Source organism: Cupressus sempervirens, chromosome 3, assembly GCF_028749045.1.
Source record: "Cupressus sempervirens isolate cs-2001-9-10 chromosome 3, ASM2874904v1, whole genome shotgun sequence".
Classification (NCBI taxonomy): domain Eukaryota; kingdom Viridiplantae; phylum Streptophyta; class Pinopsida; order Cupressales; family Cupressaceae; genus Cupressus; species Cupressus sempervirens.
The window spans coordinates 871,393,446-871,419,892 of record NC_143120.1 but is presented as its reverse complement, the minus strand read 5'-3'; the positions used below and the strand labels follow the sequence as shown (position 1 = coordinate 871,419,892).

General features: G+C 33.1%; 1 protein-coding gene across 1 annotated transcript; it reads right to left on the bottom strand.

Moving 5' to 3' along the window:
• Positions 1 to 21,588: 21,588 nt before the first annotated feature.
• Positions 21,589 to 26,010, bottom strand: LOC149569562 (WRKY transcription factor 42-like). The gene is made up of 6 exons (XM_089822235.1): positions 25,564 to 26,010; positions 24,733 to 24,825; positions 24,479 to 24,637; positions 23,960 to 24,385; positions 22,711 to 22,824; positions 21,589 to 22,599 (listed from the first exon to the last, which is right to left on the bottom strand). Exons 1-6 carry the CDS (start codon positions 25,855 to 25,857, stop codon positions 21,673 to 21,675), a joined length of 2,013 nt encoding a protein of 670 aa, XP_089678361.1. The 5' UTR covers positions 25,858 to 26,010; the 3' UTR covers positions 21,589 to 21,672.
• Positions 26,011 to 26,447: the final 437 nt, after the last annotated feature.

The following is a 26,447-nucleotide window of genomic DNA, read 5'->3' as shown; positions in this document are numbered from 1 at the left end:
AGATCTAGAAAAAAATGCAAGGGATATGGTATCCTTAGCGAGGGCACTTTCACCTTTCCTTTTTCTCTTTCTCTCCAAAGTATCCTCTAACCAGGAATTAGTGCCTATCACCTTGGAAGCCATCCCAAGTGAATCTATGCTAAAGATCTTCTTCTTGACTAGAGTGATTGTCATTGTAGTTGAAGAGAAGTGATTCTTTGGGGCTTGAGAAATGAGCTTGGAAGAGCTCTAGCCTTTCTCCACCTTTGAGGTTCTCTTCATTGCCTCATAAATTTCAATAGATTCACTACTACTACTCTTTCCATCTCCCAAATCTACTATCTGTATTGGGGAGCCACTTGGTTGCAAAAGTGTAGCACTTACTGGTGAAATTGGGCTATGATGAGGAGAGGGGACTAGTGTAACATGAGGAGAGGGAACTGGTGTAACATGAGGACAGGGAATTAAGGTAACAACACTATCCTTTGGCTCCTCTTTCTTCTTCTCCTTAGCATCAGTTTGGGTTCCAATAACTAGGAGGGAGCCATCATGACACATCTTAGCTATGGGAATCCTCTTATTTGGAGGTTGGTCACCTCCTCCTAAAGTTTGAGCTGATCCTTGAGTGATAGCTAGTATTACAACTAGTGTAGCACTTTGGGAGGAAGAGGGAGTTGTAGTTGTTGGAGAAGCTTGAGTGGTTGTGCCCTTACTCAAGCTTCTTTTGGTTGTGCATTCAACCCACTTCCTAGTTTTTTTGATGATTCGAACCATCATAGTGTCTAAATCTTCCCAACATCCTCATAAGGCTCTAAACTAATAGGAGTGTTTCTTAACTTAGTCAAATATGTATTACTATACATATATTTCCCATCATCCTCCAATCCTTCAACATTAAGATTGATATTATATATTTTTATTTTCTCCATTGTGAGCTTAGGAAAAGCCCAATCTTGGCTTTCAAATTCATCTTTACAATCCACCCAATAGTCTTCAATAGTGGTAATGTGTCTGATCACACTCCCAATCAACAACACATCCCTAGCATATCCATTTGGATCAAACATAGGTGTCAAGACCTCATACATCTCCAATTAGAATTTCATCTTGAACACTTTGAGTATATTCTTTTCATCAAATTAGGACTTGCAACAATAAGCTCCTACTTTCATAAGGAACTCATATCCCTTCTTCTTCAAGCTTTCACTTAGCACATTTACCTGGAACACCTACCTCATGATCTCTATTAGCATGATCATGTCACTTAGATACTTGGGAAACTTCAAGGGGAATTGATCAAAAGCTACAAGATGTAAATATGAAAAAGATGAGAACTAGATAAATATCTTTTGAACTGACTAATAGCTATCATTTCCTCTAAACTAAATCTCCTCTCTAGGCATCCTTGGAGTTCCCTACAAATTTTCATTGTGAATGCATCATTAACTTTGACATACTCCATATAATTATTTTTCAATTGAAAACATGGATAGAACTCATAACACTTCACATCGTCAGGAAAGTTTTCTATTCTTGGAAGACCTGGCCATAACTATAGAGATGCTAGCATATAAATAAAAAAGGAAGACATATAGAAAGTTTTGTAGAACTTCGTGACTCTGAGAGCATTGGAAAGATTTTCACTTACCTCATGATCCCAATCAATATATTGCATATCTAAACAAATAACTTGTACCAAAAAGATATACTATTCAATAAAATTTAGAGCTTCTACCTCACCTTTTAGTCTATGTAGGAGAACTAGAATGTCTACAATCTCAAATTTGAGATTAGTACCAAATAGAGTTTTGGGGACCTTACTCTTGGCACTCCGTGGCTTTTGAAACTATGATTACATAATTTTCTTCCTCTACACCATCTTCTTTGTGGATAATGTAGAGATTGCTCCTCCTATTGTCAAGTCCAAAAACTCCTCCCCTTCTAGAACTTTGAAACAATTCACCATAGTTTGCCTATCAATGGAGATTAATACTATATGATTAGGTAAAAAAATTTGTCTAGTATCTAGATTTTAATGATTTATGCTATCATAAATCAATTTTGGAGCTTGGACTACCACTGGGAAGCTAGCTACCTCTATTAGTCCACTTCCTTGGAGCTTCTCAGTTATGGGATGAATTAGCTCCGATTTTAGCCTCCTTTGGAAATCTTGCATATCATAAAAATGGAGTGAAGTATCCATGAAATTCTGCAATGTGGACTTGATTCCATTTAGGCCATCAAAACCTACAAACCCAATTGCCATTCTATCTGAGAATGAAGTCAATTGAAAATTTGAATCTAGATTAAGAACAAGATATTGAATTTGCAAATATGAAAGCATTGTACAATTTGATAAAATAAGAGTTCAAGAAAAGTGGTAGTTTGAATAACTAGTATGTTTCCATCTATATAGGAGTCTCAATTCATCCGTTGATCTTTAACATTTGTACCACATAAATGAATTAAAGAATAAATCCATTGAAACAATAAATTTAGGAGCTCTAATGGATATTTCAGTGTCTTTTCACTATTTATGTTGGACCAATAGTAACTTTCCTTTCCTTCATACTTACTTTCATTTCCCATTAATTTTTGGAGAATTATGAATAGAGTACCCTATAACGAAATATCCACCTAATTAAATTCTGCTCAATATACCTTTCCCACAATGGTTAGATTGTTTCCATTATCATCTTAAGATGTTTTGTGTGTAATTTGTGGGACCAGTCCACTTATAAATTTAATTTTCTCTTGATGCGAAAAATCATCCTCATGGGTTGAAAACCCTCTGGGGAGAAGATGCTTCTCATTTTTTTGCCCAGGCTTTCCTTTAAACTTTGTCTTTTGAGTTAATATTTCCTTTAGGTTTGAAAAGGCTCAAAAGGATTGTAAAAGTTGAAAGGGGGCGCACTTTCTCATTTTTGTCCTTTACAACTACCTTTGACAAAAAAATAGACTTCGTGGATCAAAAGCCCATAGAGGAGAAGTCAACTTTGAGTTTTCCATCTAAGATGATTCTAAGTGCTATGATGAATCCTGAATGTTTCCCAAGGTAGAATGTCATAGTAAAAATACGGATTTTCCATAAGATATCTCATTATCTTCTTACATCGATCTATGAGCCTCATTTGTTTCTCTTTGTGAGAAATCACTTTCATGGGTAGAAAACCCACCGAGGAGAAGGCAATCCTCATTTTTCTACAAGCTTCCTTCTTTCATTGAAAACATGATAAACTGCAAAAAAGCATAGCTTTTTGAATAGTCTTTTGCATGTTGTAAGAATCACCATCGAGTTAGGTACTAAGCTACCTATAAACTCACAACATCAAGGAAAACCACCCAGCCATAAAATGTAAGAGAAGGGAATGATTGAAAATCCAACGGAGACCCTTTTCACCTAAGAGGAATTAAAACTAGACCCAAACAGACTTAGGCTTAACTAAGACACAAAATTTTCCACTTTTGTAAAATGGTTATAGGGTGAAAAGTGGGGCAACAGATTCCTAATGATTACCAAATCAAGCAGGTCTTATTAGGAAGGCCCATGGTAGACACCGCCAAAGTAATGATCACTATAGGTATAAAAGAAGTGTTCAAGCATATGGATAGAAATGAGTCTCAATTGCTAATGCTATGGTAACAAAAATAGCTTATGAGAGGCTATCTGCATGGAATAGTGGGCCCAATAGACTCAAATCATTTGAAGATCACTCTTGCTTTGACATTAGAGAGAAAGGAAAAGGGGATAGTTTAGATGGATCCATTTTTGGGTGCATGTCAGCAATGACATGACAATTTTGAGGAAAAGCACATACAGATAGTACAAGGAAATTTGAACCTATTATACTACATTCAGTTGAGTGTCAATAAATTGGTGTCCATAGTGAACCAGGATTTTGGGTTAATTGATGAGGTACATACCTAGGCAAAAGACCTTCAAATTTTGACATTAATAGAAGGTCAAAGGTAGCGTACACTCATGGAGTTATATACAAAGAAAGATCTTGATAAACTTGAGGATTAGATTGAGAGAATAGCGACTGACAATAAAGTCATGGAAGGAATTCATTAAGAGATTCAGAGCTTAAAAGACCACATTGAAGAGTAGATTTTGGAAGCAGAGAAGTACTACGATACTGCTACCCTTGAGATTTTTGAAGATGGATCAAAAATAAATCTCAAGTCACTAAAATTAGTTGTCCAAAAATTTTGAATAACTTTTGAGGATTATTCATCTGATGAAGATATTAGGCAAGCATTTAAGACTAAAGAGGTATTGTTGGAACTAGACACTAGATGATTTAATGAAAAACTATATGGAGGTTAGTAACTACTACTAGATAGTTAAAGATAAGTATGCAGCTTTAGATTTTTTAGAAGCTACCTAAGTAGTAGATATCATAGATAAATTCAAGAGAAAACATCCAAACATTGCTTTGGTATAAATGGGTACAAAACCCAGAAGCTAGAAATTCAGTTTTGACACATGGGAAAATTATGGATTTTTTGGAACCTATCATTAAGGTGCACAAGGTGCATAGGTATTCTATTCACAGAGATGCATTGACAATTTTGGAGAAGTAACAATGCACCAATAGTTAACTACTAGTTCTTAATTTTGATCTTTCCATGCATCAAAAGAACATTTTGACAACAATTCAACTCCTAGAAATGCCTAGAGAAGGTCAAGCTTCCATTTTTTAGAGCTTCTAGTGACTCTCAGATCTTCTTGTAGCTTCTTTCTTTTTATCTACTTATTCTTTCTTTGCTTTAAGTTATGTAAAGGCTCATGCACCAATTAATTGATATAAACAAGGGTGGAGACCTACTTAGCACCTTTTAGAGAGTCAATTTATGTATAATTAGATTTATTTTATTAGTTTAGAGCATGTGTTTGGATTTTAGGAGCTCTCACTATCAACACAAAATGAGGAGATGATTTCTTATAAATATATGGATGCAATATGTACTCTAGGTTGTTATTTTGATGCAACAATATATGTTATTAGTGCTCTCATTCTAAGTTTAGTTATTCTTTCTAGAGTGTGTTATTTTTATGAATGCATGTTCATGAATAATAATGGAGCCAATAGTTTTGTTATGTTGATTTTTTTGTGTGACCTTTTAGTTCTAGTATTTTCCTCATGTTAGCAAATCATGTTGATGTAACAAGTTGGAGAAAAGATCACACATTGTTTTTGCATAGCTTCTTGTCTCACATGAGTTCACTTTCTATGGCCTTGTGATTCAATGGTAAACAAAACATATTTCAGTTATTATTGAGTTCCCATCGGTGATGCATCAGTGGAATTAAGGAAGCACTGCTCCTATTTTCATTAGTTTCCTATAGGATCTTTTTGAAGACTTAACTCGCAATGTGTTGTTATGGTGGTTTATATCTTTTAGGAATTTACCTTTCAAGTTATTTTCTTTAATCTCATGTTCCCTTATCTTTTTTATTTTCTTTGCTAACACTTGGTTAAAATAGGAATTCATATAGTTGACTTGATAAAATTGCATTCATCATAAAATAGAAAATACCAAAAATATAGATCTTTTGTAGTTACTTTCTCAAAATAGTAGATCAAACATCTTATCTAAAATCAGTTGGAACCAAAAAAAGTCTCCCCATGAACAAATACATTTATCTTCAATTGAGTGGATTCCATTGGGTCACAAGATTTCCTAGAAATTTGGAGTTGATCCAAATTAGCTTTTCAAGTGGGGAGTCTAAAAGGATTCCTATCATTAAGCATTACACGCACAAATTGACAATTTAACATGACTTATACTCCTTACCAATGGTAAACCATCAGGTACATTCTCTAGAATAATCTATTGATACACGATGAGAAACTTTTCGATTTTAGTTGGAACTCAATCAATAAAAAACTTTTTCTTTGCTTATATCTTTCACAATTTGATTTCCATTAACCATGCAAACTTGTACTATAGTAAAATGATTTTCATTAGGTGCCTCTATCAAATGTAACAAAGCATGTCCTTTTCCATTTTCTAAAATAGTATATTGATTCAATCTACCATCATGCAATGATTTTCTATCATACTAATAGGATCTACCCAAAACTATATGGCAACAATCTATAGGCATAATATCACACAAAAATTCACCATAATAATGCCTAGTCTAGAATTTCACAAGACCTTTTTCACTTGCCAAAAATTTATGCTCGTCCTTGGTCCAAACATCATGATAGGGTTTAGGGTGTCTCTTTAGCAACCACAAGTTATTAACAACCTCAGGTTGATGCCAAATTCCATAAATTACCACTATCACTGATCACCTTAAAGTGTTTTCCTACAATCTTGTACCTTATCTTGAAAATAAATCTCCTCAAAAGGGATTCTACATCAATTTTCTCACTATACAAAGTTCTCCTTACCATCAATTTTTCCCCTTTTCAAGTCCATTCAATGGACTTGAAAATTATTCCTAGACTAAAGTATTTATGCAATAAATTTTACTTTTCTTACAAGAATTATTAGACTCAAAGGATCTATGTCCTTCTTCACCACATTTCGAACACTTTGCATGAAATCCTCCTCTTCCATAACGACCTCGTTAAGAACTACCTCTTCCTTGGTAAGAACTACCACCTTTCCACTAAGATTTTCCCTTATCTTGCATAATATGGTCAGATCTAATATTTTCTCTATAATATCTACCTCTTCCTCTTTGAAATGTTCCTCCTCTACTTCTTTCTCTTTGTTCACATGTCTTTGTCAAGATCTCCTCAACTTTCAAGGCATATTGATATGCTTCTTCCATATTATCAAATTTAATAAAACTGATGACATCTTGAATGGTAGTTCATAAACTATTAAAATATATAACCACTTTCTTTACCTATTTATCCACACGTCCAAATCTAATGTACAATATGTAAAAATCCTCATTATACTCCTTCAAACTCATATCATTTGCCTCAAATTTTTCATCTTCCACAAAAAAATGACTTGGTAATCAATAGGGTGAAACTTCTTCAATTTATTCACCATTTTTATCCATGTTCTAATATTCTCTTTACCTTTCCTTTATCTATCAATTTGAAAATTCTCCATCCAAAGTGAATCATGAATCTTCAACTTGGTAACTACTATCTTTACCTTCTTATTATCAGGGATGCCTTCAAACTCAAAGATCTTCTTCATTTCATAGATACAGCCCAATAGAGTGTTGGTGTCCAAACTTCCATCATAAATAGAAAAGTCAATAGTAGGCTTCAAATGTGGACAAGATAAAACTCTTAACAATATATTCCTCATCATATTTCACCTTTGGTTAATGGTTAGGGTTTGATTCTCTTGGCACTCCTTTATCATCACTAACATCATCAAGGTGTACTCTTCTCCTTTGGGATGTCTCAACAACGTCAAGTCTAGTTGCAATTTGTCTCAACATATCCATGATTGTATTATAATAATTTCCTCTACCACAAACCATTTTGACAAGTTCGTGTAGGATTGTAACCCTCTGCAAGTTATAGGTCAAATCACAAATCTACCACCCTATAACCAAATCCACTTAGGATTCTACATGATCCAATCTCCACAAGGATGAACCTTTCTCTAATACCACCTACCACAAGGATATGAATGAAAGTTAGGGCCAAAGTTATTCCAATCAATCCATCAACCCTTCCATAGTTACACAATGAAAGAAATTCAAAAAGGACAATACCAAAATGAGAGCAAACCAGGAATCTTTTCATTTATTCATCAAATTTTCATTGTACATGTCAAAATGTCAAGCCTTTTGGGTTATGACCAATATAAGATTCAAATATAGAAACTATCCTCTAGCATTCAAGATTTATAACCCCCTTTTAGATTCTAACTCCAAAACTCCTTCTAAACTCTCTATCAAACCAAGACAAAGACCCTTTATTTATACTTGCCAAAATAGATAATAGAAATTCCTAGATCATCATGATGAAAAATTCCAACCAAATAATGGTCTACATTCATTCTATTGATCAATCCCATACATTAAATCATGACGAAGAATTAAATACAAAGGTTGGATCTCAAATAAGAACCAGATAGATAACTCAGTGAGAGAAGAACAAGATATTAGAAAACAACAACCACAAAAGGTCACTAAGGAAATTAGTGAATACATAACTAAAATTACCTAGGAAAAAAAGAATTTGAGCCACTTAGTGAATGAGGAGAGGAATGCACCCACCAAGCCAAAAACAAAGAAGTCATTGGACATCTCACAATAATAATTGAGCACATATATATCAAGCAAGATAAAAATGTAACACAAGATTCTATTACATCATATTCTAAAAGTTAACACGACATTGTCTTTTATGCCACAACAAATTTTGAAAAATTACATGTATAAAGTGTAGAATCTAGAAAAAATAGATTACCATTTATTCACTCTCCAATACTAATCAGGTTTCACCATCATCATAGTTCTTTACTTTTCTCCTCTAAAATTTCATCTTATGACCTGTATTATTAAACTAACACTCAACATATTATACTTTAGTCCTTGAACTCAATATGCATCATGAAATCTAATTTTATCTTTTAACATCAATTAACCTCTACATTTTATAGGACATGGAACATCATTATCTAGTTTAAAAGTTCCACTATCATATTTCTCAAGTTTATCAAACTTACTAATATCACCTATCATGCGATGTGAATATCCACTATCAATAATCCATGTGTCATTCTTACTAAATTGAAAAATAAGAAATTTTCCTTCCTCATACATGTCCTCATTTAGTCTTCTTCAACAAAAACATATGTCACTTCTACTCCTTCTTTCACATCATCAATTTCTGACTCGATGTGCTCCCCTTTAGCAATACAGCATGATTTATTCCCCCTTGTCCTTGTAGTCCTTGTTACTTTTGTATTTTTGCTCCTTCTTATCATCATTTTTCACTCTTGTTCTTATTATGAACATCTAGAAGCAATATGACCTACCTCATTGCATTTGAAACATATCAAGAGTAATTTAGGTTTACCTCTTAGTAACCTCATTGGAAGAAATGTTTCAATCTCATCCTTTTCATCCTCTGATTCTAAATCACTTCCATCCTTGTTTATCTTTTCAATCTTTGAACTACAATGGTTAGTGAAGTCTTGAAATAATTCCCAATTGTAGGCACACTATTATCAAAATTACTTAATTCAAATGCAGTCAAATGACTAGCTAAATCATCAACAGTAAGATCACTACCATGCATAGCCTTGAATTCTTGAATTGTAGACACTCTTATAGCATAAATAGGCAATATTGTTCTAAGAACTTTACATACAACTTCTTCATTGTTGATGACACCTCCTACAAATTTGGTATCACTCACCACTTCTTTGATTCGACTCACATGATGGACTATGTTCTCACTTTATTTCATCCCAATGTCATCATACTTGCTCTTAGAGTTTCTACTTTAGCTTTCAATACATTTTGATCTCCACCATGCACATGTATCATCTTATCCCACATTTATATAGTAGTAGTGCCAATTTTAACATCATCAAACTCGACATCATTCAATGCAAAAGCAATCTCAATCATCAGACTATTGTGTTCTTTCTTTTGATTTGTCTCCTCAATTATCATAGAAGGGTTTGGAATAGTGTACTAATGGTCTAGGTAGTATAGGGAATTGTCTCCAATCCCATATATATATATATATATATATATATATATATATATATATATATATATATATATATATATGGCTTCAATCTACTTTCCTATGAAGATAAATTCTCTTTATTTAGCTTTGGTACCTCTCTCTAATACATTTTCGGAGCTCTAGCTCAAGTCTTCAAACTTATTTCTTCAAGCACTTAGTTGTAATACCAGCTACTAGATAACTAATAGGGGGGTCACTATTTATCCTACAAACCTTAAAAACACTTTAGTACAAACTTAAAATTCTTAATCGTTTAGATCACTAACTCAATAACCACATAAAACATCATTATTCAAACATATATGAACTTCACATCAAACTATTATCTAATTATTTCATAATATATTAGGTATCAAAGTAATCATTTATCTTATACCAAGTTGTAGCATTAAACTATTAACATGAAATAAAATTGTAACATAATAAGCATTCATATATTTGAAACAAGTATATAACATAGAAACCCTGTAAAGGGAAACACCACCTAAGAACCAACAACCCAAATATTTTCACTCTTCTTAACTAAGCTCTATTAAGAGCCACCTCACTAAAGGTTACATGCACATTTATAGTGTGATCTTGTTAGAGGGTTTTCATCAAAGATCATCTAGACCTTATCATTCCTTGACATTTCTAAAGAGTGGCCTTCTCTAAAGGACTTGCAAAACATTCAAAAGAATGCTACCATACAAGATTTAAAATACTTGTTAGGTCCACTCAATTAGGATAGTTTTCTATTGCAATGGTAATAAAGTAACAATAAAATGGTATGTCTATCTTTCTTGTTTAGATTTTTGCTTCTCTCTATCTCTTCCTTTTGATCCCTTTCTAGCTAATTCACACACTCATACTTCTACTTATTAGTTCCTCTACTTGATCTTCACAATACAATTTTTGTCAGTTCACCCTTTGTCTTCTTTCTTCTTCAACTTCAACAATAATCAACAATTATCTAAAATAAGAAACATCTTTTTCATCCCTTTAAATAGAAAGAATTTTTTTGTTCTAGAATCTTCTATATTTTTGTTCTTAGAAACAATTTTAGATCTTCATCAATTTCAAAATCAATGAATCTAGACATTCCAGAAATATAACTCTACCTTGAACTGGGTGCTTCATTGAAAAAATTATTAATTATCCTTCATTCAATCTTCTTTTAATTACTATATTCATTGATATCATAACTAAATTTGTCCTTATCTTTGAAACTTCTTGAACATTCTTAATTTTTATCAAATGTCAGCGTTAGATTAAATCTTTCCCTAACTTGTTCTTTTTGTTCATGCTCAGTGAACACTACAACGTTTTCAGTCAATACTTGTTTTAGTTAACACTAAAATTACTTGGTTAACACTAAACTTCTTCACTTCCTTATGAGATTCTTAGTGACAATTGTAGTAGCTCGGTTAATACTACATTTCTTTATTTGTTGATTGAATTGTCTTCCTCATGTGTTCCTCTTAAGATTATGTAAAGATGTCAAACCAACATTAAAGTATCAGAGTCTAACTCATTCAAGTTCCCATTGAATACCATACACTTATCAACACTCTTACTCATCATAATTTCTTTAAATTCTCTTCATTAGTCAAATGATATGATAGTCTCATGAATTAGCATTATATCTAACCAATTAATGTTTGACATCAAAGACAACATAACAAGGGATATGAATCTTATACATATATTAGAAGCATTATCACTTGGAGCTAACATATAATGTGGAATTTATAAAATCAAATAGTAACTATACTCTTAGATTTTTCTCAATTTCTATTTGTTAAAATTAATCTTAGTGCCTTGGGTTTTTCTCTGCACTGATGTTTGTGAGTTTGACTTGTCTCCCCATGCTCTAATTTTTTTACTTTCTATGCTTAGGTATATCTTGAGTTGGTATTTCTTTTTTCCCTTTCCCTCCTCTTTCAACTTTGTTTCCTTTTCTTGGATTTGAGCATATGGCTAAGGGTCTTTCTTTTTTTTCTTTTTTTAATTTTAAATTTATTTTTTCTGGTGTTTCTTTTGTCTTCTTTGTCTATTTGGTCCTTCTATATGTGGCCTTTTTTACTTCCTCATTGGTTTTTTGATATCATTTTTCATACGTTTATTGGTCTTGCTCCTTAGCTTCCCTATTTGTTGGCCTTCACCTCTTTATCCCTTTGATGTTGGGTTTTTCCCTTTCTTGTGTTGTCATTCAGTCAAGTTTGTTGTTAGTGACAACACTTATTCAGATTCTATATGGCTTTCAAGCTTATTGAACAGTCTACAAGTGTTTGTCATGTTAGCCACTGACCACTAATAATTCAACTCAAGCATTCCAATGGTTATCGAGCTTTGAAGTTTCTACCGAGATAGTAGTTCATGTAAAGCGAGGTTAGTTTTAACCGAGTCATATGTGATGATTAATGTTTACTGAGTGCAGTAATGGTAAACAAGTAATTCAATTTGTACCAAGTTACACAATATCTAATGAGTCAATAGTGCAGATTGAGTTCAAGACTACATTGAAATGATTAGTATTGACAAAACTTCTACTTCTATCGAGTGCATGATGATGTCGAGTAATACTAGTGGATGCCAAGTATCAAAACTTCACCAAGTTAGTCTTCAGAACCCGAGTGTCTTTATTTGGGCCAACCTTGTAATTTTGTAAATTGGATTGGTATATATATGTAATGTATTGTATCATATCCAAGGTAGTATGAAAGATAATGAACATGTAACAATGCGAATGTAATCAAGTAGTAGATAAAGTATATATTGAAGGCCATATCAGAAAAGGAGCAGCAGAGACATATCCATCACAAAAGGTGATCAATACTTCAAAGAATCTCTATCAACAAATCAGTTGTAAGTTAGAGATCTACTTTTTCATCCTAATAGGTGAACCAGTCCAAATAATTTAACAAGGTAGACATAATAGTCTTTCTTAAATCTCTTAACAAAGTGCATACTTTATTGTGTGTTTGTAAAACCTCTAACAAGGTGGACCTAGCAGTCCTAATTTCTCCTAATAGGGCAAATCATTAGAAGTGATCAATGTAAGCCTTAACTAGCCAACTTTATGCTACAGTAGTGAAGTTTTGTGGGTATCATCCCCACCCCAATTTTACTTTCTATTTGGAAGGTTTCTAGATCACAAAATTATTTTGTTCAAGTGTTATGAATGATTTACGTTTTTAGTTTCTCATGCATGCAATTAGATCAATACATAATAATCGGTATATTTCTATAAAGTGCTGAATTTAATAAATTTTTAGAGGTTATTGATTCACCCCTCCCCTCTCAGTAACCTACCATAGTCTTGAATATTTCCAACAATTGGTATCAAAGCTTTGTGGTTCTCAGGAGAAAGTTTAATAGCTTGAGCAAAGATCAAGAATATGGAGATATTCAGACTTGATAAGGCAATTGACAACAAAAAGTTGGATCTAGAAATGGCCATTGCACAACTCAAGAAAGTGAAGGAGCAACTTTCCCAATCCTTGAAAATAAGGAAGGAACTTGCGAATCAAATGAATGATCATTAGTACATTGAAGAAAGAATTGAAGATATTTTCCCTTCAAGAAGTTCAGAGGAAGAAAATAATGTAATCAAAAAAATCCTAGAGAAGAATGTTCCCTACAAGAATAAGTAAGAATGATGAAAAGAGAACAAGAAATCCAATCAATAAGGCTATGTGAAATCTTGGAATAGACGAACAAGATGAAAGAAGAAATGGATGGAAGAAACAATGAAATCTATAACCAATCACTTTAGCATGCAGATCTTATGGATCAAATCTCCAATGGAAATGAGGAAATCAAGAGCCAAAGACAAATCAATGAAAGATTAAGAAATGATCTAAATTTAGAAAGAAAAATCAATGAAAGAATAAGAAATGAGTTGAGATCTGAAAAGAAAATTAGTGAAAGATTAAAAAATGACCTAAATACTGAAAAGAAAATCAATGAAAGAATGATAAATTCCCAAGCAGACATGAATCAAATAAATCAACTAAATGAGCAGAATCTCTATAGACAAAAAGGTAAAGCAGGAATTGGATACAAAGAAGAAGGTGGATCCTCCGAACAAGGTGCTCAAAGGAATAAAAGACCTACTTGCAATCATTGTGGTAAGATAGGTCATACATCAAAAAAATGTTGAAGCAATGGTAAAGAAAAATTCAATGGTAAATTGCTACAATTGCAATCAGCATGGTCACAGGGCTAATGAATGCAAAGAGAAACCAAAATTTGAGGGCAAGTGTCACAAATACAAGAAACAAGATCACAAGGCATCTCAATGCAGATCCAAGTCATTCAATCTAGTAGAAAAAAATGTGATAGAAATATTCTATTGGGACTACAAAACTTGGTGTAGATGTCATTACTATGGAGAATATGGACACATTAGCATGAACTATGTTAAACATCACACAAGGAAGAGAGATACCACTATATGATGTTTCACTTATACTGAACTTGGTCATCTAGCTAAGAATTGCATGAATACAGGTAGAGTTGAAGATGAGAAGAAAGCAAAAGAAGATAACATTCAAAAGCAAATGAGGCAGCAATGGATTCCTAGATCTACTATGCATGCTAGTTCAAGAAATGATGGTCATGTAACTCAAGAAGTGGGTGACTCCACTATTTCCAACTAAGTTCTTAAGGAAGAACTAGAACTAAGTTGTCAAGACCACATCCAAACAGTTCTAATTGAAAGGAAGCAAAGATCCAAATCAATATTCAAGATACAAAAGGATCATCAAGTGAGATCGGTATCAGTTATCACCGAGTTACCTTCTCTACCAAGTAAGGTCAAGTCATGGACTCTACTGAGCAAAGTCAGGAGTAACAAGAACATGTTTGATTACCAAGTTATGAATCCTTTACCGAGCAATCCAAATAGATAGTGGATGACACGCTGTCATGCATACTGTCAAGCATGATGTCAACCTAGCTACCTTCGTATCGAGCATTAATGGAAAAGTTTTAACAAAAGGCAGGAAAGAATATTGATTTTCACCAAGAAATCTAAGTCAAGTGAATTGCAGAGTGATCAAGCGACTTCAAGTAGAATTTGTAGCTAAATTCTTCAAAGTTTTTCATAGCTTACCGAGTTACCATGGCATCAAGTAGTAGCAGCAAAGGAACGAAAGGGTTAGAGATGTTGGTCTGAGGAGTAGAATGAAAAGCACTTGATTGCAAACTTGTGCCGGCAATCACTGAAACCCTTGACCCAAATGGAGTACAATCATAGATTCCTCCAAAGGTACTTCTCATTAATGGCATCCAAACTCATTTTAAGTGTGCAATTCAGAAAATTATAACCCTAGAAATAGATGATGCCCTAGGAGAATTGTGTTAATGGGATTCTTAAACCTGAGCATAAACATTTGGAAGATAAGGGTTTAACCCACATTCCTCACCTACCCCAAAGTTTTCAAATAAAATGGATTAGATACATCCTAAGCTAAGTTCACAATGGTTAGTTATGACTTGAGCAACTAGCTTCGATTACCAAGAAAATGATTCATCGTACCACTAACCTCCTCATGCTCACTAAAGCCAAAACCACCAAAACCCTAGGTCAAGTGGAGTTGGAAAAGAAAACCCTAGCCAAGTGGGATGGCAAAGTTATGAAAATCAATAGTGTAACTGATGCATAACTAAAATTTGACATATATGTGATAGCTCACAAGATTTACAGTTCTAGTCGTCTCAAAAGTGTGTCATGTGAAGCCGATGACTTGGCATAGAAGGTTGTGAAGAACAACTTGTCATATGATCTTGCAGATTACTTATTGATGTAGTTCAATAAAAACATGGAAAGCATTAGAACATCCAAGAACAACCCTTGCAAATTCGATTCTTTGTTGAGATGTTTATTTCTCTATGTTCAGAAGTTTTTCCCTTCAAAAGGCACAGTAGTATGGAGAAAGGATGTGCTAGTGTTATACCAGATTTATGAATATATTTCTAAAATGGGATAGAATTTTGTTAGCATAATGGATAACTATTTTGATGTCTTCAAGAAGAAAATGAATAATAGATTTAGGATACCTAGGAAATTGGTTGAAGATTACAAAGATGATGTTTGTTTCATGGGAAACTATGATAGAGTCTACATTCAGGTAGTAAAACCCAGAGTTGTATGGGTAAAACCTCTTTCCTATGAGGTGAATATAGATGAAAAAAAAGACATAATTGAAGCCTTGATTAATGAACCTATTGATCCAAAGGCACCACACTTTGGAACATATGATGAGGCCAAGGCAAGGATAGAGTTGGAGATAAAGCTCCCACAGGCAGTTAACATTTAGGTAAGAGGAGGACAGCCAAACTCAAAAAAAGCACACCTCTTATGTTGACTGAGGGTAAAGGAGAAGATGTTGAAGAACCAAAGGATGAAGAGGAATCAAAAAAGGAAGAAGAACCAGTGAAGAAGAAAGGCAAGGTGATCATCATCAAGCCACCTAAGCCATTCATTGTAGTGTTCACAAGGAGGTCCAGGAAGAAAGGCAGTGAAATTTTCTTTAGCAAACCTCCTCCCACCTTCCAAGAAAAAATAAAATAATTGGAAGAAGGTACAGTCATGATCAAAAGCAGAAAAGAAATAGGTTGATGAACTGGTGTTAAACAAAATGGGAAAATGAAAGTATTCGCTAGATCAGATAGCCTCCCAAATCTCTAATGAATTATTAGAGAAAATAAAGCCAATATGGGACTTTTCTATGCAAACAAAAAAAGATATCTATATATAAACCCTAAGGTAGTTGCTACCTAGCATGATAGATGGTGAGGTAGAAGAATCCTTAAAGAAAAATGAAGATAAGATGACTCTTAGATTTAATATTTGTTTAATCTTGATCAAGGACATAGAGCATGTGGTTAAGAATGCCACAAGCATGTGGAAGAATGTTTATCATTTGCATAAACAAAGTGAGTTGACAATAGATGTTAAGGATGATGACAGTGATGATGATGAAGAAGAAAATTACACTAAGCCCACACATTTTGACAATGAGGAAGTTGAAGAAGATAAAGAGGAAGAAGCTACTGAGGAAGATAAAGAAGATGATGAAGAGATTGATCCTACGAAGATAGCAACTGTAGTCATTGACTTACTTCCTCACTCTCCATGCAAACCAACAGCCATATCAAGCTTAGAAACAACTTCAACAAGTTTGATTGTGACCATAATGAATACATCAAATGTCCAATCACTCTTTGCTCCCTCACAACTCAGCACATCACTAATAGAAGTGTCTACCACTTCATCTACTGAGTTGCAACATCCCTCTTCTTCAACCACCAAGTCAACATCATCAACAATTGATACAATATGTTCTACAATTTTGTGTTCTTCTGTAATAAGTACAATTTTGGATTCTACAATTTTGACTACTATAGTTTTGGATACTTCTGTAAGTAATTCAGTTTTGGATTCAATAAGCATACCAGTTAGTATTCCATCTATTAGCACTATACAAATTTTCACTGCTAGTCCTACTATCTCTACTATTGTTTCCATATCAGATTCAAAGGCATAAAGTACAAGGACAGTTGAACCCAAGGTTCAACCGAGTACAAGATTTTTTGGTAGAGAAAAGGAGATAGAGGAGGATATAGACCTAGATGAGGAGATAGAAATTCCCAAATGGGACTTTGATAATCTCACTACAGATCAAATGCATATAGCTAGTCAACTCCTTCGAAAGAAAGCAAAGCAAAAGAAATTGAGAGAGGAAAGAGATAAGGAATACAAAATTATTGATGATGCCACGAACATTTTGTTTGAGGCTATAGGTGTTGAAGTTGATGCTTCTCAACACATTTTGTTGCAATTAGAAGTGGAAATCCAAAAGTTTAATGAAGACACTCATGGTCAAGATAAGTTGATTTAGAAAGCAGAAAATAAATTTGATAATAAAGTACTTGAGCACATTGCTTAGAAAATAGCTATCTAACAAGTGGAGCTTTCCTAAATTCTAATCAATCTTGAAACCTCTTGCACAAATGTAACATCACTTTTTCGAAACTTGTTTTATGTTATCGAGTTCACAAAGGAGATAAAGAGAAAATTGACAAAGATCGATGAAGATCTGAAGGCTAGTGCACATCAGTTGCAACTTGACTCTCGTTCAAGCTCTACACATCATATGAAAATTAGATTCTTGTTAGATATGTAGGTAGAGTTGTTGAGAGAAGAAGCAAGGATCCAGTTTACTGATAGAGATTTAGAATATGATCCTTCCCATCATGGATGAAATGCAGAAGCACATTGTTTATTCAAAAACATTGTTCCATGACAACACCTTGTACATTCCAGACCACATGATACAACTATCTGTAGAAGTGCAAGTCACTCTATATACATGCAAAGTTTTGCAAGAGAATTGGGATAAAACTTTAGCACTTATTCTCAAGGTACATTCTGATTTGCTTTCCCATATTGGTGTCTCCATGTAAATAAGTTTTGAATAAATCTTTGGCATTATTGCCAAAAAGGGGGAGAGACACTTAATATGCTATATATGGGGAGAAACACTTGTTATGCTATGTATATTGTATGGGGGAGAACCATGCAAAGGGAGAAAGTGTATATTGCAAAGAATTTGTAGATATAATATACTATATATACTTACAAAGAATTTTTTTGTAAAATCTCAAAACAGTATACCATACCGAGCTAAAATCATATTGAGATGTATATAAGTTCTGGCTGATAAGTGTAGGGAGATTGTTGACATTCAGTCAATTTTGTTATTAGTGACAACACTTATTTAGATTTTGTATGGCTACCAAGCTTATTGAACAATCTACAAGTATTTTCCATGTTAGACATCGAGTACTAACAGTTCAACCTAAGCAGTCTAGTGGTTACCAAGATTTGCAATTTTTGTTGAGCTAGTAGTTCATGTAAAGCTAAGTTAGTGTTAACCAAGCCATATGTGATGATTAGTGTTTACCAAGTGTAGTCATGGTAAATGAGTAATTCAATTTATAGAGTTACATAGTATCTACTGAGCCACCAATGCAGATTGAGTTCAAGATTACATTGAAGTGATTGGTATGGATCGAGCTTCTACTTCTACCAAGTGCATGATGATTCCGAGTAATGATAGTGGATGTTGAGTATTAAAACTTCACCAAGTTAGTCTTCAGAAGTCGAGTGTCTTCATTTGGGCCGACCTTGTAATTTTGTAAATTGGATTGGTATATATATGTAATGGGTTGTATCATATCCAAGGTAGTATGCAAGATAATGAACATGTAACAATGTGAATGTAATCAAGCGGCAGATAAAGTATATATTAAAGGCCATATCAAAAAAGGAGCAGCAAAGACATATCCATCACAAAAGGTGATTAGTACTTCAAAGAATCTCTATCAGCAAATCAGTTGTAAGTCAGAGATCTATTGTTTCATCCTAACAAGTGAACCAGTCTAAATCCTTTAACAAGGTAGACTTACCAGTCTTTGTTAAATCTCTTAACAGAGTGCTTACTTTATTGTGTGTTTTTAAAACCTCTAACAAGGTGGACCTAGTAGTCCTAATTTCTCCTATCACGCCAAATCATCAGAAGTGATCAATGTAAGCCTTAACTGGCCAACTTTATGTTGTAGTATTGAATTTTTGTGGTTATCATCCCCACCCCAGTTTTATTTTCTATTTGGAAAATTTTTGGGTCACCAAATTATTGTGTTCAAGTGTTATGAATGATTTATGTTTTCAATCTTTCATGCATACAATTAGATCAATAGATAATAATTGGTATATTGCTATAAAGTGTTGAATTTAATAAAGTTTTTAGAGGTTACTAATTCACTCCTCCCCTCTCAGTAACCTAGCATAGTCTTGAATATTTCCAACATCTCAACCATTCTCTTTCCTTCTTAGATGATTTTGTACTTCTTAGGTTCCATATTGTCTCTATCTTCCTTTCTTTTCCCTATTGTATCTTAGGAAAGGTTGTCTACCCTCTGTAGTTGTTTTAATTTTTTGTCTTCCATTTCTATTTTTTCTTCCCTCTTCTTTCCTTTCCTTTATCTCAAATATTCCATCCTTGAAAGTTATTTTTAATTCTTTTATTTGGATGTAGCATCTCACCTGAATCTCGGCTTTACTCAAGGTAATCGTTATACTAATATTTTTAATTTGTTGCTTGTAATTAATGGTATGACAAACTGATACAATGATTCTAAGTTGTTTTAATTTTATAGATCCTTGCCAACATCAATAGTGCAAGTTTGAAATAGAGAAATGATGCTAACCATAATAATTTTCTAACAATCTACTTGGACATGAATGATATCATTTTGAATTCAGCTATGGTAACTCTTTGTGAAAGTGTGTCTAGAAATGTTTATGTGTGGGAAACGTGTACAAAGAAAAGACTAAAACTACAAATGGATGGATATTTTTTTACAAGGATATCTTTAAGAGGCTCAAATAGAAAAGGGGAATAACGCAAATGTAATGTTGTAATTATGTAAAGATTAAAAGAAAGCCTATGTAAAAAAGGGAAATCTTCTCATAACTCCAAATATGGGATTAATCATCATTTGTATAAAGAAGGAATGCCTCCTAAGGACCCCAAGAGAGAAATTGTACTATTTGGTATAGGACTTCGGTTTCAGGCTATACTAGGGGTTTTCTTCCCCGTTCTTTTTCTTGTGGTGCTCACACTTTGAATGAGGTTAAAAAATAAAATTGTTATTAAAAAATTCAAAAGTAATATAATAGGGCAATAGCCTTTTACTGATTAAAAAATAATTTATTTAATAAAATATTGAAATAATAAATTATATTCATCATTCTCAAATATATTTTAAAATTTCTATATATTTAAATTATGTTAATTTTTATTATTATCAATCAATGATAACTTATAATAATAATTGTATTCAAATTTCTTACTTTTTAGAAAAAAATGAAAAGGCCGAAGCCTAAAGTATTTATTACTTATTATTTGTTAATATGAATCTTACCTACTTTTCATGAATATTATTTCATGATTATTTGAAGAAAAAAAACTTTATAAATGAAATAATAAAATGTTAATTAAAAAAATTAATTAAACATCTTCAAAAAATAAACACTCTACCACTTAATTAATATATAATAAAGTATATAAAAAACAATAATATTCTTATAATAAAATAATTATCCAAATCAGTTTGAAAGATTTTCAGACAATTTATAAATTTAGTTTGTTGCTATGAATGTTTCAAAGAAAATTGAAGGACTTAGACTAAATGTTCTTTTGGAATAGCTCTAATAAAGAGTCATTTAGATTGTAACATATTACCTTAATATAATTGCTCAAATTTTGGGACAAAATGCTGTAATAATAAATTTGTAGTCAATAAAGTTTTCATATTTTAAACCCTTTTTATCTCATTAGAAAAATACAAACGACATGGCGAATTTGCTTTTAAATGTTGTAAGATTTATTCCGTGTTCTACGCTCGACTATTCAAAGATGTTTGACTAGAAAGAAATTGGAAGGCAGAATTTAATGGTTTAAAAATGTAGAATAACAAATATTCCTCGACGTGGAATTTAAAACAGAGAGTCGTTAAGTTGACAAATGAGACGCATTCTAAAAAGACTTGTGTAGTACCACGAGCTTTTAGTTCTCATTACACGCAAATAACGAAGTCGTCAAAGACGTGTTATTCAAATGTCACAAATTTCATAATTAAATTGTCTTCTAAAAGATGCCAATGTTGTCACGTTAAAAGGGTTGACCTCCAAATCCATGTTTGATTTTCATGTCTTAGAGGAACACAACAAAAATAAAGAATAAAGACTTTCTTTTATAGATTACAAATTAGAAAAAATCAACTTACATTTAATTATTCGTAGAAATAAATACTGAAAAGAATGAAGTAAACAATAGTCACCCATTACAACTATACATGTGATAAAGAATTTAGAATTCAAACAAAGCAGACTGATTTTGAAGTAATCAGTTTGTTCTTGTGATTGATACATCTCTAACATTCATGAATATACTTTAGAGGCAGGTGAAAAGAGTATGTTTGATTCAGTAGAATGGGTGGGATTCAATGAAACTGGATCTATTGTGGATTGTCCCCATTTCCTCTGATCAGGATTAGTTGCAATGTTTGTTGCTACATTGCTGTCCCTTCCTTGAGTGCTGATAATGGAGGCTATTGCATTGACAAGGGCAGATGTAAAATTAGGGTTTGAAGTAATGGCAGCTGTAGCAACAGTTACTTTATCAGCCAAGGAATGTGAAGCTCCTGAAGTGCTCATTGAACTTGTGTTGGCCATGGTGTTTTGCATCAATGGCTGTGAGCTGAATCTTAATAGACCATCTTGAGTGTTTCTTGTAGCTTGAAGTGATGCATCAGAAGAAGCTTGGAACATCTGGTTTGTAAGGTCATAGTTTGATATGGGAATGGCTGAATTTGGCCTGCCATAATGTTGGTTGTAATAGAGATGGGTGTTTGTATTTGTGTTTGTGTTGTTCCAGGGATTGGAACCTGGGACCCTTTGATGGGAATTCTCTAAGTGAAGTATGGTGTTATTAGGGTTGGGATTAGTGGAATACAAGTTGGGCAGTGTAAATGGGTTTCTTGATTGAAGGGAGAAGTGTGGAGCAAATGAGGTGGATGATGAATTAAGTGGGTTTGCTTGTGAGTGGTGGGGTTTTGTAAGGTCTAGTGTGATTGTGGGGAAGGGAGATGTGGTGCTAATGGTGGGATTGGAGGCAAAGGATTGTTGTAACCTGGAAAAGTAAGGATTGTTGGCATTCATGGCTTCCATGGTTGAACCAGATGAAAGCATTGAGGCTGCTGCTGATGTGGTGGATCCCATTGCAGTGGCACCAATGGGGAGTGGATGGTTGTGACTTCCCTCATATGTTGTGATGAGTATAGCCATGTCATCTGCACATCTTTGTACCTGTACCACATTGAGGCAAAACCCATCAATCTTGGTGATACAAGACATTTTGTTGCATTACATATTAAAAAACATAGGATTAGAGTTGAGTTAGGATTTATATATTGGTACCTGCTTTCTTACTGGGCATCCTTGGGCAACAGTGCAACGATAATAGGCTCGAGGACAAGGATTTCCCTTGGCTATCTTTTGTCCATACTTTCTCCATTGACATCCATCATTCATCTGAAATACAGTTGAATGAACAATGATTAGTTTTCTCTATATTCACTAAAAGGATTAGTTGGTAGAAGATATTTAGTTTATCAGAGTACATTACATTGACAAAACTTAATTATTTTTCTTAGTTTGTAAGGGCTTTTAACTTCTCAACACCATTCATGAGTAGAGTGTAGTTTGAAACGTTAATTCAGTGCAAATAAAATATTATGGAATTTTTTTTTTTTTTTAAATAGATGAATTACTCTTATAGTTTGAAAAATTATGCAAAGCAGATCCATGTAGAAAGTATGTTTAGGATTCAACTGAGTCAATTTCATTCTATCTTTAGAGACACAGAGAAGAATATGTTTTTGGGCTCAATTTCATTTTATTTTGTTTTCTTTCATATGATGATGTATAAAAAATTCAGACAAATAAATTGACACAATTGAATCCAAAACAATACAAACTAATTACTGTAAACTATGAAAATCTAAAGTCTTGTACAGATATATTTATCCCAAATACCAAGTATAAACAGTAAATCATTCTTACCATGCTAAGATTTATCTAAGACAAACTCATTTGTCATTCAAAGCTCAAACTGTTCAATGGCTTATCCAGCTAGAAAGTTGAGAGTTGCCTAAAGCATATCGGCGCTCAAATAATATATATCACCAGTTCAATGAATCTTTTTGAATGGTTTAGATGTTAGAGGAGAACAATATATTATCTCGTTAGAGTATAAATATTGAAATGTATTAATATTATTTTTATTATACAATGTTTATTAAATATATATGAACAAACTTTTCATTTAAACTATGTAGTTTCCTTTCAAACACTGAATTTACTGTGAAACATTAAACTAAAAAAATACAAAATTTGCATATAAAGTCTAACAAAAACAAACGAGAAACTCACAAATAACATGGAACAAGGAAATAAACACAACTCAAATTGGAAACTTAAAGCAATTATCTTTCTAAATTTGTATACAGTGAACACAAATTATATTGTTAGAATAAAAACACCACACATTTTAAAGGACATTAAAATTATTTTTTTTAGGGCTACATAGTTAAATCAAAGTTCCACACGATTCAAACACCTGAAATTTGGAGCTAATTATGAATGAAAAAAAATTGGGTTAACTTACAGTTGATCCTTCGCATCTGGCACGTACAGACACTCTGGCCTTTCTCATGGGCACTGCACCTTCTATATTTTCTCCGCCCTCTTTATTTGACCCAAAATATCCTTGTTGTTTATGACCGGCCATAACTTCTTCTTTCACTACAGAAACATCCATAGAATCTGGCTTCATCAAACCACCTTGTGTTTTTGATGGGCTACTTATTGGGGATATGACCGTTTGAATGGTTTCTTCGCTTGTTTCATCGTTCTTCAAATCAAAACCTAGAGCGAAAAATTTGTGATGTTCATGAGATCCTTTCGTTTGTTTTAGAGCCTCTTTTCTTCTTTCTGCCTCTGCTGTTTCTTCTTTTTTCGGTTTACTTGAGGAGGGATTTGTGCCAAGGGACAGAAATACTAGATCTGAATCCTCATCCAACTTTTCCTGTTCCTGAAATACAACAGATTTGCAGTGATAAGTTATCTGATTTGTGTATTTAAATTTTACAAAAATGGAAACTGGTTTAATACTATGGATCTTCACCTTTGCATTCTGTTCCACCTGTTCACTGTTTTCTGCTTCTTGTAGTTTAAACAGATGGGTCTGGAGATTTTGGTAGTTATTCATCACCTGAGATAAAGCAAGTTTCAAATTCTTGTTTTCCTCTTTCATCCTGTCCACCTTTATTTGTAGGGAGTCAATCTGTTCGCACACCATTAAAGAATAAACTTAATTTCTATAGCAGACTTTGAAATGGCTGGCTTGAAAAAGAAATCAAAAGGAAGAAAAACAATTACCTCATTTTTAACTATTGTTTTCTCTGGGAAGTTGCAACCTTTTGTAGTTAAAGATCGGTCGTCCTGAGCATTCATATTACACTGGCTTTGCATCTGCATAATCATTCAATAACAACTAATTTATTTCATAACTCAATCCAAAAGCTTGTATTCAATACAAAAAAAATGAGACGCAGTCTAAACTGTTGGTTGGGCAGTCTAAGAAAACAGATATCGATGAGATATTCAGTGAAGGAATATCAACAATTTCTAGGCAACATAGTACTCAAGATCTACTTTTCTCATTTCAGTAAAATACACAAAATCCAGTTTTTCTGATCCCAAATCTCATATTAATCAAGGTAAACAGTAAAGACAATATCATTTTATTTCTAGGTTAGATTGTGTTTGAGTCAATGTTATGATTTATCATGAACACCAACAAAAAAAAAGAAAGAAGATGATATAAAAACTAAACTGTGAATATATTTTGTTAATACTATGTAAATATTTATTTGAATCTAAAAAACTGTCTCTTATAATTTATAATCTGATCTACGGAAGTAAAGATTTCTAAGACCTTTTTAAAGGGAATCTAAATACCCACAACATTTTATTGTAACATTATATGAACTTTTTTCTTTATCAATGACTTAATGACATTCTACTATCTAATATCAACACAAATAAACAAAACACTAGTCATACGAATAAAAACAAGATAATTTCATAATTTGCTATACAATTGATAGATTGATCAACGAAAGATAAGATTTCAATGACCTTGTTTAACAAGAATCTAAATAAGCACAAGAACCAACATATAATAATTTTCAAAGTTTTGAAACGTACCTTAGATTGCTCATCAATATCAGAAACCATTAACGAAGGCTTCTCTTGATTCCTTATACCTTCCATGGCATCTCCCTCCTCAATAATTTCCTCAACCTTTTCTAAATCATTGATCGAACTTTTAATCTTCTTATTATTGTTGATCTTAGCTTCACTTCCACAATCTTCCACCATAAGACCCAAATCAATCTCTATACCCTCATTCACAGCCCTCCTCTTTCTATCATGAACACCATTGAAGAAGTCCTCTTTATTAGGGCTTCTGATATGACCAACTACAAATCCCTTTTCCATCACCAAATTTACTCAGACCAAACAACACAGAGCAACCCAAAAATATCCTCAAACAACGCGCTTTTGAAAGGAGAGACTTTTGATGTGAGAATGCATTGAAATGAAAGTTCTGCAGATCCAAGAAAACAGAATGGGTTTTGTAGAAGAATTGAGCTCAAAATTTCAACGGTTTGACAAATTTCTTGTTTTTTTAAAAATTAAATCTGATTACCAAGTATTTTGAATACGATTGGAGAGGGAAGAGACGACTTGCAAGACACCCGCGGCGCCGCATGCCCCGTTAACTCTTTTTTTAATTCATAAATAAAAACAGATTTCAACTCTGCCTAGTTAGCAGAGGAAGGTAGCGGGTAGATAAACGGATACATATTTCTCTATTTTTTATTATTAAATATCGGTTCTCCATGTGGTGTCACATTTAACAACCATGGCTGTTCAGACCAAGTTTACACAGCGTTTCATGGATATATTGATAAAGTTATGGGCGTCTCTAATTGCTGCTCTGTCATATTGACTACAGTGCACCACCTTGGGTTTGATTAGATTAGTTTATTTGTTTAATTATATTTCAACTTTTGTGAGAACTCTAT